Below are 13473 nucleotides of genomic sequence, written 5' to 3'. Positions count from 1 at the left end.
AATATTCTATCAGAGAACTGTTTACACATTTTAGTTGTTAAAATGTGGATGTTTTCTGGTTGTCCAACTTCTTAATTTGGAGCTTAACCCTTGTGCTAAGCACTTTAACATTGGGAGTTGGGTCATCTAGACCCACAAGACAGTGCTCTGAACCTTTTTTCTTTAATGATTTGTGAACCTCACTGGTAACCATGGATTACATGAAATCTTTCCACCTTTATCCACCTTTGTCATGGTAGGGAGAACACGTCAATGTGAGGGTGGGGTCATCTAAGATAGCACAAGGGTTAAATTGAGATTGATTTCCTGCCTAAGTATAACAAAGTAATAACAAATATTGCCAGCAGAGGGCGCCATTCTCAGTCTCTGGACAAAAAAATAGTGTTTATTTTATTAATTCTCTACAATATATTTAATATAATAGTACTTTAATACATTCATCTTTATTTCAAATCGTCATCATGTTTAACTGTTTTAACTTTACTTTAACTTTACTATAACTGCATCACCTTTTACTAGAATATTAATCTTTTTAGAATCATTCCACCCAATGATCTATCAAGCCCTCACATAAACATTTTTATTCGATTCAATGAAGTTGTTTCCTTTCACTCACTGCTTTTCAAGAAAACAGATGTTGGTTTTCATAAATATCATGCACTAAAACCGTCATTTTTGCTATTAGGGGTAAAGGAGATCGACATTGCTGCCACACTGGAGCATATCAGAGACCAGAGACCCGGCCTGGTTCGCACTAAGGTACCAACTGTGTGTGTGAATATGTGTATGGTTGTGTGGCTGCAGAACGTTTGCATTTATTTGATAGGATTTTTAATGCTTCCTTCTGTCCTGTCTCCTCCGTGCTTTTGCTGATCAGGACCAGTTTGAGTTTGCTCTGACAGCAGTGGCCGAGGAGGTGAACGCCATCTTAAAAGCCCTGCCGCAGTAAATGAAGTGGAGCAGCTGGAGGACACACCGCCGATACATTGTGCCCCACAAAAACACAAAGATGAATGTATCATATTGTGCGTTCATGTACGTCCTACACTGTCAGAAAACTCTGTCCAACCACACTCAACGCCGCTGCTGTCAATCCTGCACTGGTGTCCCAGTTACCCGCTGTCTGGATTTTTAAACCTTTTCTGAGCTCAGTTTTATGAAAAAGGGAGGAAAATGATTTTGGCAGGATGCAGATCACAACATGAGAAGATATGGCGCCTTTTTTCCCCTTTTTTGCCCAATAAAAAGTTCCACCTTTCCTACCCAAGGATGGCGCCTTTAGATGTGAAGCTAACTGAATAAAACCTTTGTGCCTGTATAAATTTAGATTATATCTCCACGCTGTTCCTCTCTGGTTGTTTTTTTTTTTTTTTTGGAACATAACAGTCAGACAAAGAATAGTGAACCACCACATTCAGTTTATTTCTATCTGGAAAACATTCAACATTTTTTGTGGACATTTCAGAACTTTTTATTTAATATAGATTTTTTTTTTTAGTTTTTGGAGCTTAACTAAATTGACGTTAGCTTGAAAAATGTTTGTGGCTTCCACCTTTTAAAAGGTTGATTTTACTCATCGTTCTGTGGATATGGTGTTTTGTGTTTTTCTTTAATCGTGAGGCTTGTGTTTGCCTTGAAAATGTAATGGATGCATTGACCAAAAAGTACTCATCTCCATCTGTAGTTCCGCAAGGAGTAGCTTTGTTTGAATTCCTTTAACGTCTTGATAATTGTGGAAACTTGTGATTAATGGAAAAGAAAAACTCATCCTGATGATTGTGTTTCTTTCATGTAGCAGACTAATAAAAAAGATATGATATAAAAATGTATTTTTGACTTGACAATTAAATTTGTGATGTGATGCAGCAGAAAACATCAGAAATGTTGTGATTTTTTTGTGGAAATTTTTTTTTGGAGTAATCAGAAGAAACATTTTTATTATTTTATTTTTTGTTTCAGAATACTTTTTTTTTTTATTAACGGCTTCTGTACCTTTTCGTACAACGAAAAAAAAAACTTTTTTAAAGTATTCTTCACAAAAAAATTAACGTTTTTCAGAAATGTCGGTTATAATGTTCCACCGTTTTCATAAAGCTTTCAGGGTTCTCCGCCAGACTGAACGAACATAAAAAGATGCACATAAATAAGAAAAAGCAGCAATGACCAGCAGCATGGAGCAAAGTGCATAGCAGGAAATTGAGGTTTGACCTGTAAAATGAAAGCAGCTTTTTAGTGTGAAAAACATTTCTTTCAATGAGAAATAGATAATACCCAAATGTGTTACCTTTGGGTAGGCTTTTTCAGCAGAGCATCAAGTCATACAGGTTAACTTGTGAAGGCCTTGAAGTCTGAGTCTGAAACAGGAAGTAGAAAATGTCAGATATTTTTAAAAAAATAAAAGTTTTTTTTTACATTTTTATATGTAAGAAAAAGGCAGTTTAGACTACATTTATTTCTGACCATCAAATGCTTGTTTGTCTTCTTTTATATTATCTTGCATTTTGTAGTAGAACAAAATATCATCATATCAATATTTTAGCTAAGTTAATAAAGTGACATGGCTGTCACTTTCAGATTTAAAAGAAAAAAAAAAACATCCAACTCATTTTTGACTCCCAGCTTTATTGGTTATTTCCCAATTAACAATCTTAAAAAAACAGTAACATGGTGCAGAGAAACATGTTACAAGTAATACAAACTCATAAATCAATGACGAATCTGCGTTTTTCACTATGAGGCAGATGAATGATCACTGATGCAAAGTCAAGTTTTCTTTTTTGCTCAGACTGTTTAAATGAATGCTTTGGTAAAGCCTGTGATGGGGGTTAACAGAAAAAACAACGATCAGCGTACAAAAAAAATAAGCCCTTATGCATAAAGGGCTAAAACATTAATAATTTTTATAGTGGATGCATAGAAAAGTCACTAAAGAGGAACACTGCCTGTACAGCTGCTTATCAAAGCAAAGTGTCTTAGGAAAAAGCATAGAAATTTGTATTCACTACATTCATAATAGTTGCTTTTGAAACTCTTGTTTATTTGGCACAAGCAACATTTTTCTGTCTTGATCTGATTTCTGACACTTGACTTTCAAATTCAGCACATCCCTTCACAAATACATGCCCCCCCCCCCAGCTGAATTAAAAGATTCAACTTATTTTAGTTCAATATACATATTTAAAGTGCTTTTTTTGCTAATTTTATTCTTCAAGTTGTGCTGTTTTGTGAAAGTAGGTGTGACAATAGAACCCCTCAAAGGTTCAACACATTTCTTCTGACTGTGTGTTGGTAATATCTGTGTTTGACTGAAGAACCCGATTAGATGCAAGCATCCATTTCTGTGTCACTTATCAGTAATTGATTTTTGATTTTGGCTAAAAATGGCATGTTAGTTGTTTTTTAGAACGTTTAAAGGTGAAATTACTATTTCGACAACATTTTTTCTATAAGAGCACGGATTTTTTTAATGACTCACTCCAATGAAAATTGTGTTTATGGTGTTTTTAACATGTTTTTGTGGCATTTTTCTCATGATGGAGGACATTAATAAAGAAGATTTAGGTGGGCCCATGTTGCTCTGCGTCACAAGCCCCGCCCACAACTCTGAGGCAAATTTCTAATGAACCACTGCCGCTCTGCAGAAACTAAGTCCTGGAAAACGACAGGTTTTTTGATTGTGGTTAAAATGGCATAACATAATTACAGGAATGCTTTTAAAACAGATCAAAAGATGACTGGAGTGAGTCTTTAAGGAATCTGTCATCACAACGGATCAGTTCAATATTGTCCCATCAAGCATCGGTTTTAGAGCCACATTTTTATCCTTTTTCTACAATTATTTTTTGGAGTTTAAACTTTTTTTTCCATCTGAAAACTTTCTATTTAGTCCCTAAAAAGTGCCGCCTCCAGCTCTGACCCTAAATTCTCAGTCTGTAAAGAAGTTTTGGCACATTTACACACCAAACGGCTCATACTGTTATTGACTTTCTGACTTCCGCCTGTAAAGGCAGATTACATTGACATATTAAAATCTCATCACATCAAAAATGGTTAAAAAACTGTTTCTTAACGGTGGTTTATGACTGCCTTGTCTTAAGGTGCAATGGAAACAAAATTTAAAAACCCCTTTGGCTGTTAGGTGTCGTAAGTAAAAAAAAAAAATACTGCATTAGCACACAACACAGCCGCACTTCTTTTCCTTTTTAGCGCTGCATTGACAGTTTTTAATGGCAGTCTTGAGCCTCTCCTCTGAGCAGCAGCTTGACTGTCGATTACAGGCAGTCGTGGGTGAGTTAGAAATGGAGCCTGGCTCTCTGGATCTTTTTCTTTCTGTTTCCCTCTCATCCCTACAGTTCTTTGAAACCTGGCCCTTATCACCTCTACTATCTGTGGTGACAGGCTCACTACAAATCAAGTGTACATTTTTTCCCTTAGCTGCCCCCGATGTAGTTTTTCCACGCAGAGCTTTGCCCCCACCCCAAGCACCTGATATGTAGTCGTTAGCCGCAGCTCTCTGTTGAGCTTCCATTTCTGACAGGCTGCAGGCCAAAGCCATCTGAAGGTCTTCATCTTCATCATCATCCTCCCTCCCGTCTGCAAGCTCGCAGTGGTAGAAGGGGGCGGAGCTATATGACCTTTGAGGCATTGCAGAGTAAGGACTGGACCTGTGTCTGTCAGACTCGGCGGATCTGCTCTGGATCTGGGGTTTCTGAGCGGACGGATGGGGCTGTTCCTCTCTGCGGCTGATTTCCAGAGCAAGAGCCAAGTCGTCCTCCACCCCTGAAAAGAAAACAGTTTCAACATCAGCACAGTTGATCCTATTAGGAGAATCTTTATAAAAGTGTCATAAATTGAAAGGTTTAACCAAGGCTGACTTAGAAAGACAGTAAACTGCTGATTAGATTACGTTAAAAACATAATTTATTAAGCAGCTCAGACTATCTGATTAGCCGTTGTGACACGAGGTGCGGTTACATGGACAAAAGTAATCGGAATAAACGCCTGATCAGACTAAAAATTCGTCAAGTGAACACGCCGTTCGGAATACTCTGCCACGATCAGATTCATTCAGATCAAAATTTTCTACCGATTGAAATAGGTGGGTTATACCGATGCTTTTAAATAGTTTATTCTGATCGTGGGTCACTACTGCTCTGGTTTTACGTCATGCGTAGACGGTGTGCCACTCCAGAGGGGGCTTTGGAGCGCACAAAGGACCGGGCAACACCTCCGCACGAGCGAGCTGCCTCAGGAGAACACTGTCTCCTGGGAGAACCGTGTCTCTGAGCAGAGGACTGGCTTTGGGACGGTGTGTGAGCTGGTGGAGGCGGATTTGAGTGCAGACATGGGCTCCGCGCGGTCCTGAGAAACCGTGTAAACAAGGGGTGTCAAACTCGCCAGATGGTTCAATCCGGCCCAGACATGAAGAGTAAAAATTATAAGAATGTTTAAAAAAACAAGCACGTTTCTAGTCCATTCCTGTGGAGAGTTATGATTTTTTTACAGAAATAACCGAAATGCGCAATTCCGCCACTAGGGGGAGCAAAGGCTGAGCAAAATATCTTTGCACCTGCCAAAGTGAAACTTAATGGCTCTGTGTCTGAATAAGATTTAGTTTGGTTCCCCGAAAGCCCCACTGCTGTTACATTGTTATAAGAATGATCAGTAGTGACACCCTAATGACCAAAATGTTGTCAAAAAGAAAAAAAGGGTTGAAGTGAAGTCCTGAGTTTTCCAGGAAAAATGGACAAAGTTTTATTTGTTTACGGAATTGAAAGCAAAACCTGCGTGCTTGTTATGTCATCAACAGGGGCTCAAAGAATACAACATTCAGTACCACTATGAGACTCACCATAAAGAGTTTATGATAAGGATTGATTCAGTGTCACATGTAAAATATTCAATCAGAATAAAAACTAAATAATCCAATTTTTTTAAGTGAAATGCATTTTATTTAACATCCATTGGCCTCTGTAAATGAATATGTAATAGTAAATGATTAGGCTACCATGTTGGCTTAGTCTTTTTTTCCAATTGAGTAAAAAAAAAAAAAAAAACCTGTTTTTTGCTTTTATGTCACTGGTCACTTGGGATCAGACGGGTTGAATGCGGCCCCCGAACCAAAATGAGTTTGACACCCCTGGTGTAAACAATCATAGGAATTCATGTTTTGAATCGTGTCCAGACAAAAATAAAGGCTGATGTTACTCCCATATATTTACGCGCAGCCCAGATGCAGATGGCGGCATTGCCCGCACAGATTTTATGTTCATCCAAGGCTAAATGTTGCTAGCACCTATTAGCCTAATCCTAACCCTTCTTCCGGGTCCGAGCTGCCAAGAATAAAGCACTGGCCACATGGATTTAGAAAATTGTGAGCGAACAGGCACTTAATAATAATCCTAATAATAATAAAAGCTCATTTAGAAAATCATCTGGCTCTATATATGCTGCAGGTTTGTTTGTTTATAACGGAACTCAATATTTCTTCTTCTACGGCCGTTTTTGGTATTTCAGATAGTTCTGCGCATGTTTAAATGATTTATTCCGAGCGAAAGTGTGGCGTATGTAAACGTTTGTGATAATGGGATGAGGTTTTCCTGGGACCGCGTTTAACTGAAGATCCTAAAGCTTGACTGACTGATCTATCTTTTAGAATAATACTAAGACTTGGAGTTGAAAAAGCACTGTCTTGCCATTAATGAGGACTTTCTTTAACATCCCGTCTTCTTCGATCTCTATTCGTTCCTGTCCATTTTCCTTTATCCTGTAGGTAAGAAAGAACAAAAAATGTTAAGAAATTACTGACGTTTTCTGACTTACTGGCAAATGGCAACTCAACTTAAAAAATTACTTTAGTCTCTTTCAGTTACTACCAGTATCATTAAAAGTGACAAATGATCATCCTGTACCTTACACAGGCTGTTCAGTTTTGCAAATCAGATATTTTCCAACAAATTCCAATGTACTTTGTGATACAGAGGGTATAAATATGATAAAAAGCATATATGAGCCATATTGGCATTGTAATACTTTATTTTTTTACCTGTGCATCAATAATTTTATTTTTTAAAAGGAACAATTAAGAAAACGTGACATATTAAAACATACTAAAAACAAAAATCCCATACTTTTTGGTGGTCGTTCGTTTTCCATTTACGATGCGAGTGGAGGTAGAAACTGATCTAAAGTTCCCCATCCCTCCACCCATGCTGTCCATTCCATCCATCCCACCAAAGGAAGAAGAGAAAGACGTAAACTGAACTGCAACAAAAAAATAAAATAAAGGTCAAAGAAGAGACGCCTATGTAAACAGAAACCCAAAACTATCCTGAGCAGCAAGAAAGGAAAATACATCGCAAGATTTTTCAGTCTCATTATTTGGAATGTACCAACAGTATAAAATATCATGACCCCTATGAGAGCCGTTCTTTTCTGTGAGCATTTATAAAGGATTTACTTACCTCCAGTTGATGGAAAAGAGAAGAATCGATTTGTTCCCAAGCGTGAGGATGAGCCACCAAATGATGAGAAATCATCTGAGGGAAGCAAAGAACCGAGATATAGAAATGAACAAACCAGACAGGCAACAAATTCTTTTTAACATAGCAGGAAAAAAAATCAGAAAATATATGAACTCAAGCATTCAGAATGGCTAAATTGTTCAAATCATTTGATAACATTTGAAATGTCATGTATGAATTTCCAATCAGTTCCAAGGATACACAAAAAAATAAAAATAATTACAGTACCTGAGTTCTTAAATTATTTTTTATCAGACAGGGATTGTTATTGATGACGACGTGATGACGACTCTGACGAAGGCGGAAGGTATTCCGCCAAAACAAGTAAGGTACGTTTGACAAAAACAAAGCGTGTCTGATTAAAAAAAAATAATTTAAGAACTCAGTGAAATTTGTGGACACAATGAACTTTAATGAATTAATTACAGTTCCTCTTCTGCTGAGTTTTTCAGCTTTGTGTGTGTAGGATTTTCTCTAATAAATATGAATAATCACAGGCTTATCTCAATTTCTACTTGGATTTTCTGCCAGTATTAGATGCAGAAATCCAGATACTCCCTCACTAAGTTGTGTGTGTTAAAAAAAACAAGTCTGAACTAAACAGAAGAGGCAATGACTGCAAGAACAAGAAGACCCTGCTGCTCAAACAACAGGGACACTGTGGCATAGATGTTAATGTATTTATTTGGAAAACAAAGTCACTTTAACACACAGATGAGAATAAGGTTTTTCTAAAGTTTCCAGGACAGTCTTAGGCTACGTTCACACTGCAGGGCTTAATGCTCAATTCGGATTTTTTGAAAAAATCTGATTTGTTTGCTAGACCGTTCACATTTCCAAGTAAATCCGAACTTTTGTGATCTCCAGTGTGACCGTGACACGACCCAAACGAGACCCGCATGCGCAGAAGCCAGAAGAATACTCAACGGTGAACGACGTCACTTGTTGTTTGCGGAGCCAGCGTTAACAATGGATGTCAACAACAGTGTTGTCAAAAGCGGAGCTCTTTTTGTAATATTAAATTTATTTTCACGAAGGAGCAGCACAATTACAATCTTCTCATTTTAAGAAGGCAATGGAGTCGGGATCGTCTGTGCCCACTGTTGTGGAAAGGAAATGTGCATGTGTTGGGGCCGCGCGCCCGCGTGTGTGTGTGTGCAAGCGCGTGCCGCGATAAAGAATAGGGGGGGGGGGCAGTGTGGGCGCGCATTCATGTTGTGTGTTACGGAGGAAGGAAGACGGTAATAAAAGAAGGCTTCCCCCAGAATAAATGCTATGGACTCTTTATTAACCCGTTCTGGAGAATCTAAGGATCAGAACAGGGAGGAGGAGGAGGATCGCCTCGGGTCCCCCGCGCTTCTGAGCACGGAAAGGGGAGAAAGAAAAAAAAGTCATCGCGGGAAAGGTTCAACACCACGCTCTGCCATTTATCTGGAAATTTTTTCAAAAACCGCCCGGTTGCGATAAGAGCCCTGGAGTTTGGCTTGAAAAGAGCGATCACCCCAAATATTAATCCAATCAGTGACCTCCCTTCCCTTCCACTGTCTGGTCTCAGCAGCATCGTCCACCATGGTTGATGTTTACGTTCTCGTTCCCGCCTACTTCAACGCAAAATGATGACGTTTGTTGCGTGTCGATGACGTACGGTTCGGAATCAAGTCGCCTGGCCGGTCAGACGGCGGTCGCAATTGAAAAGAACGGCTACAATTCGGAATCAGGACGGCAAACCCACGGGGCTTGGGTCGCAATTGAAAAGATCGGATCTGTGTCATTTAGACTGTCATGAAAAGATCGGAATTGGGCCGCTTAGGGGCAAAAAATTCGGAATTGGGTCGTTTCAGCCTGCAGTGTGAACGTAGCCTTAGTTGCACAACTGCTACACAGTGCTGCACTGTAGATGTTTTTAACTGTTTTTTTCGTAAACATTAACTTACTGCCTCCTGTAGAGTTTTTATTGTGAATATTAATGTGTGAATATGTCATGATACATGTGTATGAAATTTATATTACATTGTCATTCTGTTGTATTGTTGCTGGAAACTCAGGTCGTTGTTGTAAATGAGAGATTGTTCTCAATCCACCTACCTGGATATATAAAGGTTTCTCGTTTTGTTTTCTTTTTGTTACAATTCTAGTCGTGAAAAAAGGAGATTTGGGTTTTGGTTTGTGGAAGTTGAGCACTACTCACCAAAAAAGCTATCGAAGGGATCCTGACCTCCAAAGAACTCTCTGAACACCTCATCTGGGCTGCGGAATGTGAAGGTAAACCCTGGGAAACCTGATGAGAAGTCTGCGCTGGAGGAATCTGGATGACGGGAACATTTCAAATCAGAAAGGCAGAAATTTAAGCCGCCTCTGAATATTATTAAGGTTCTAAAAAGGCATATATTAATCTGTTCCTTTACATCTTAATTTACCTGCATGTCTCATTCCTTCACTTCCATATCTGTCATATGCATCGCGTTTGCTCTCTGTTGAAGGGGAACAGGATAACCAAAGCTTTGATTTTTTTTCATAAACTCAGACACACAATAGTACAAAAACCATAAATATAGATACAAATTTGGAATAAATGTGAATTTACTAAACTTACTGAATACCTAAACAAACAGATTCTTCTATGATGGGCTGTAACTTACTGTCAGACAGAACTTCATAAGCTTCAGCGAGCTCTTTAAACTTCTTTTCAGCTTCCTCCTTGTTGTCTGGATTTTTATCTGGATGCCACTTTAAAGCCAGTTTTCTGTAACTGAATACAGCCGAGACACAAGCAAATATTACCATCGTAAAATCAAGAAAAAAGAATGAAAATAGATTGGAAAGTAAAGTTTAAATGTCTCATACAACTACAGAGATTAAGTCACAGTTAATTTAACACATGATTTGACTTTCAATGCCTGTTTCTTCTGACAATAGTTGATTTACTGAAAAATGCAATGAATTACGTTTAATTACCGTAAATTCCGGACTACAAAGCGCACCCGATTACAAGCCGCACCCACCCATATTCACGTGTTTGACTGCTTTTATACATACACAAGCCGCGTCAGAGTACAAGCCGCGCATGTGTTAGCCGGTATTGTCATCCTGACAGATCACGCCCAGCATCCCAGAGTGAGTGCAATTCATTAGCACATTGTGGGTGGTGCCAGTTTTGCCTCTGGGTCACGTATTTGAGTGTATCGACATCTGTCAAACAGCATGAACCTGTATTCTGTTCACAAGTCCCTCAGTTATGGTGTTTTTATTTCATTTTTTTTTACTTATTGACAATCTAGGTATCATACATAAAATTACAAACAGTAACCATATAATCAACATTACATCCCTCAGTTATAGTGAGGAAATTTACATCCGCGATTCCACATTTCCCATGAGTCTTAGGGGCTAAAGGCGGGGCCAACGCCCGGCTCGCCATACTGTTGTACGTGTTTAAGAATGAGCAGCAGTGGATGGAGGGGTTAACGGGTACAGCTCTCCTTCCGCTTGTGTCGCAGCAGCGTTATGGGAGTAACAGGACTGGTTAGAAAACACACCGGTAAAATAAAGCAGCGGCGACTGAAAAGCGCGCGCCTCAGCGCGATACGCGCGCCTCAGTGCGGCGCGTGCGTCAGAATTCAGAAGCCTCTGCACTCCGCGGACGCCTCTGCGCTCCGCTCCCGCCCCGCGCGCTCCTTGTCTCCCCTTCCTATCTACTCCGACACCTCTGGCCAGGGCAGCTTCAAGGAGGAGCACTTCGTCCCCGTTGCGCCGGTGGATGGAGTAAATCGTTTCTGTGCAAAGCAATCGGACTTAATACTGTACGTTTTGTGTATGAGGGGCGGGTGCGTTGTTACGTGTGGGAGCCTTCAGACTGCCATCGGCCCCGCAGCTCAATCAGCAGGAGAAGATGTCTCCAGCTCACACGGAGGCTGTGAGTTTTTCAAAGCAAAATTCCGCTTTTACGGTTTCCTTAGAAACCGTAAATGGAGTGTAAATTCACTCCATGCGCTGTTCTCTCCGTCACGCAGCAAACCGGCTTTTCCAAACCCGTTGGTGACGGTGGACTTTTTTACGCTGCTTTTAACGATTGCTTTTAACTTGAAAGCTTCATCATATTGTAGCGGCGATCTGGTGCACGTTGGGTCTAATGGCACCAAAGGATTCTGGGATGCAGCCGGGCATGCGTGTTTCGTTTTGTTGAACCATGACTGAAGTGTCTAAGACCTGAAGTCAAGTCCATGCTGTTTGGCTGCTAAGAGGTGTGTTGAATAAAAATGCCTCGTGCTTGGTGTTAGGTAGAGAATTCAAACTATTCGCTGAGTTCGAAAGTACGTACATGGCGGCCGCCAATTAAATCCATAAATTAGCCGCGTCACTGAATAAGCCGCAGGGCTGTAAGCGCAGGAAAAAAGTAGCGGCTTGTAGTCCGGAAATTACGGTATGTCTTTTTTGGTTGATAATTATTCCTGATCTAACATGTTTATGTTATGTTTACTGCTGACATAAAATAGGAAGTTGAGAGAAAAGCTTTTGAGCGTGACAATGTTTAAGGTGACAAATTCCATTTCTTTCTTTCTAAATCTTTGTCTTTTTATTTGTTATTTTACTTATTATAATCACCTGCTCTAAATAAAGGTTTAAATGATAGTGAGTACTTATTTCATTTTTTTTTACATCCAGTGAGCAAACATAGCAACCATTTAAACATAATATAAGTAGAAATTGTGGTTTGATCTGTGAATCACTGATCTTAATTCACACATCGAATTGGACTAATCCAAAACCCTAATCTAATCAATTTTAAGTGAAAATGCTTGTAATTATAACGTTTGGCTAAGAATATAAATAAACTGATCAATGAATAAAAACGACCATAGTATTTCAAATCATGAACCGTCTTCTTATATTGTTTTTTTTATATAAATATCAAGATATTTACGCCTTCTTGATGTCATCTTGGGAGGCTGTTTTGGGCACGCCCAGGATTTTGTAGTAATCCACCATCTCTCCTTCTGCTGCTCCTTCAAACAGCACCCTAGAATACAGACATGGACTTTAGCTTAATCTGCAATGAAAAAACGACAGAACGTGTCTTAAACAAAGCCTAAAGAAACTTTTAAGTCCTCCCCTCCTAATATATCACCTTTAAAGTTAACTAACTTTTTTGTAAGTAAATAATTCAAATTATGATCAGACAAAACTCGTTATCTTGAAAACTACAGTTCAGAAGGTCCATAATTATTCTAAGATGATTTTGATGGTTACCACTATTTCAATCCATTTGCTGTTCCCAGACGTTCAAGCCTGAAGGGGGACTTCCAAACAGAGGCCAAATAAACTAAATTTAACTATCTATGTCCTGGCTTTAAGGGAACAGCCGTGTCCCTACACAACATACAAGTGCGATTACTGTGTTATTTCTGGAGCTACTGACAACTGCTGTGCCTTCAGCGGTATAGGCCTGAACACGCTGAAGCAGATGAATCTGCCTGGGGGCACAGGTGCTAATTCAACTATTTACATTAGATCCATTGAATTCTGTTAACATATTTTCCGCAGATATATGTCTCCTTACGGTCATAAATAGCATCACGAACACTAGACTTGTAACCAGTTAGCTACCAAGCTAATATTCGTAGCATACTACTACCTACCTTTCGCGAGTTTATTCCCAAGAAACACTTGTGCCGTTAGTTCGGTGCTATGCCAGAATGAGTTCTAACTTCTAGAATTATCTTTTTTGTTTTTATGTGACAGCTACACTGACTGTCACCTCCCCGTCTACCTCAGTCTGTGAATAAATGTTCGCTCCTAATAACAGCTTCCAAAGAGAGATACAGTTAAAGCTGCTTCCAGATGGAAAACATGCGGACTAGTGTGCACTGCGCGCTACGTCACCGTCTGCGAAAACAAAAACCAAAACATCTAGAACATGCTAGTGATCGGAAACGTCATCAGACCCGCCCCC

The 13473-nt window shown here is 39.4% G+C and overlaps 2 protein-coding genes across 7 annotated transcripts in view; one reads left to right on the top strand and one right to left on the bottom strand.

Annotated features, from left to right (window-relative positions):
• ptprna (protein tyrosine phosphatase receptor type Na) overlaps window positions 1-1882 on the top strand; it is an 18961-nt gene extending 17079 nt beyond the window's left edge. For 2 of the 4 annotated variants that reach the window (XM_011489661.4, XM_011489660.4), the window contains exons 23-24: window positions 686-759; window positions 878-1882. In XM_011489661.4, coding sequence (XP_011487963.1) covers window positions 686-759; window positions 878-949 — 146 coding nt within the window. In that variant the 3' untranslated portion in view covers window positions 950-1882. Of the gene's footprint in view, window positions 1-685; window positions 769-877 lie in introns of all 4 variants that reach the window. The other 2 variants (XM_078939934.1, XM_078939932.1) reach the window with 1 other exon arrangement.
• Window positions 1399-13473, bottom strand: dnajb2 (DnaJ heat shock protein family (Hsp40) member B2). 3 transcript variants are annotated; one of them, XM_020713138.3, is made up of 11 exons: window positions 13344-13473; window positions 12445-12540; window positions 10163-10272; window positions 9941-9994; window positions 9712-9828; window positions 7464-7538; window positions 7131-7263; window positions 6696-6766; window positions 4486-4779; window positions 2285-2354; window positions 1399-2208 (listed from the first exon to the last, which is right to left on the bottom strand). In XM_020713138.3, exons 2-10 carry the CDS (start codon window positions 12507-12509, stop codon window positions 2326-2328), a joined length of 948 nt encoding a protein of 315 aa, XP_020568797.1. In that variant the 5' UTR covers window positions 12510-12540; window positions 13344-13473; the 3' UTR covers window positions 1399-2208; window positions 2285-2325. The 3 variants fall into 3 exon arrangements, with proteins under 3 accessions (XP_020568797.1, XP_004081751.1, XP_020568796.1); XM_004081703.5 differs by having other exon boundaries at window positions 13160-13461; XM_020713137.3 differs by having other exon boundaries at window positions 12445-12570; window positions 13160-13386.

Source organism: Oryzias latipes, chromosome 21 (genome assembly GCF_053564925.1).
Source record: "Oryzias latipes strain Hd-rR chromosome 21, Olatipes_Hd-rR_3.1".
Classification (NCBI taxonomy): Eukaryota; Metazoa; Chordata; class Actinopteri; order Beloniformes; family Adrianichthyidae; genus Oryzias; species Oryzias latipes.
This window is presented reverse-complemented; position numbering and strand designations above follow the sequence as displayed.

What these genes read in the sequence shown, in the direction of transcription:
- dnajb2 (XM_020713138.3), bottom strand. Translation starts at nt 12,509, where the DNA reads ATGGTGGATTACTACAAAATCCTGGGCGTGCCCAAAACAGCCTCCCAA. An exon ending in TCCCTTCGATAGCTTTTTTG is followed by an intron (nt 7,539 to 9,711) that starts GTGAGTAGTGCT and finishes TGCTTCCCTCAG; the next exon opens with ATGATTTCTCATCATTTGGT. An exon ending in GGCTAACGACTACATATCAG is followed by an intron (nt 2,355 to 4,485) that starts GTGCTTGGGGTG and finishes TTCCTGTTTCAG; the next exon opens with ACTCAGACTTCAAGGCCTTC.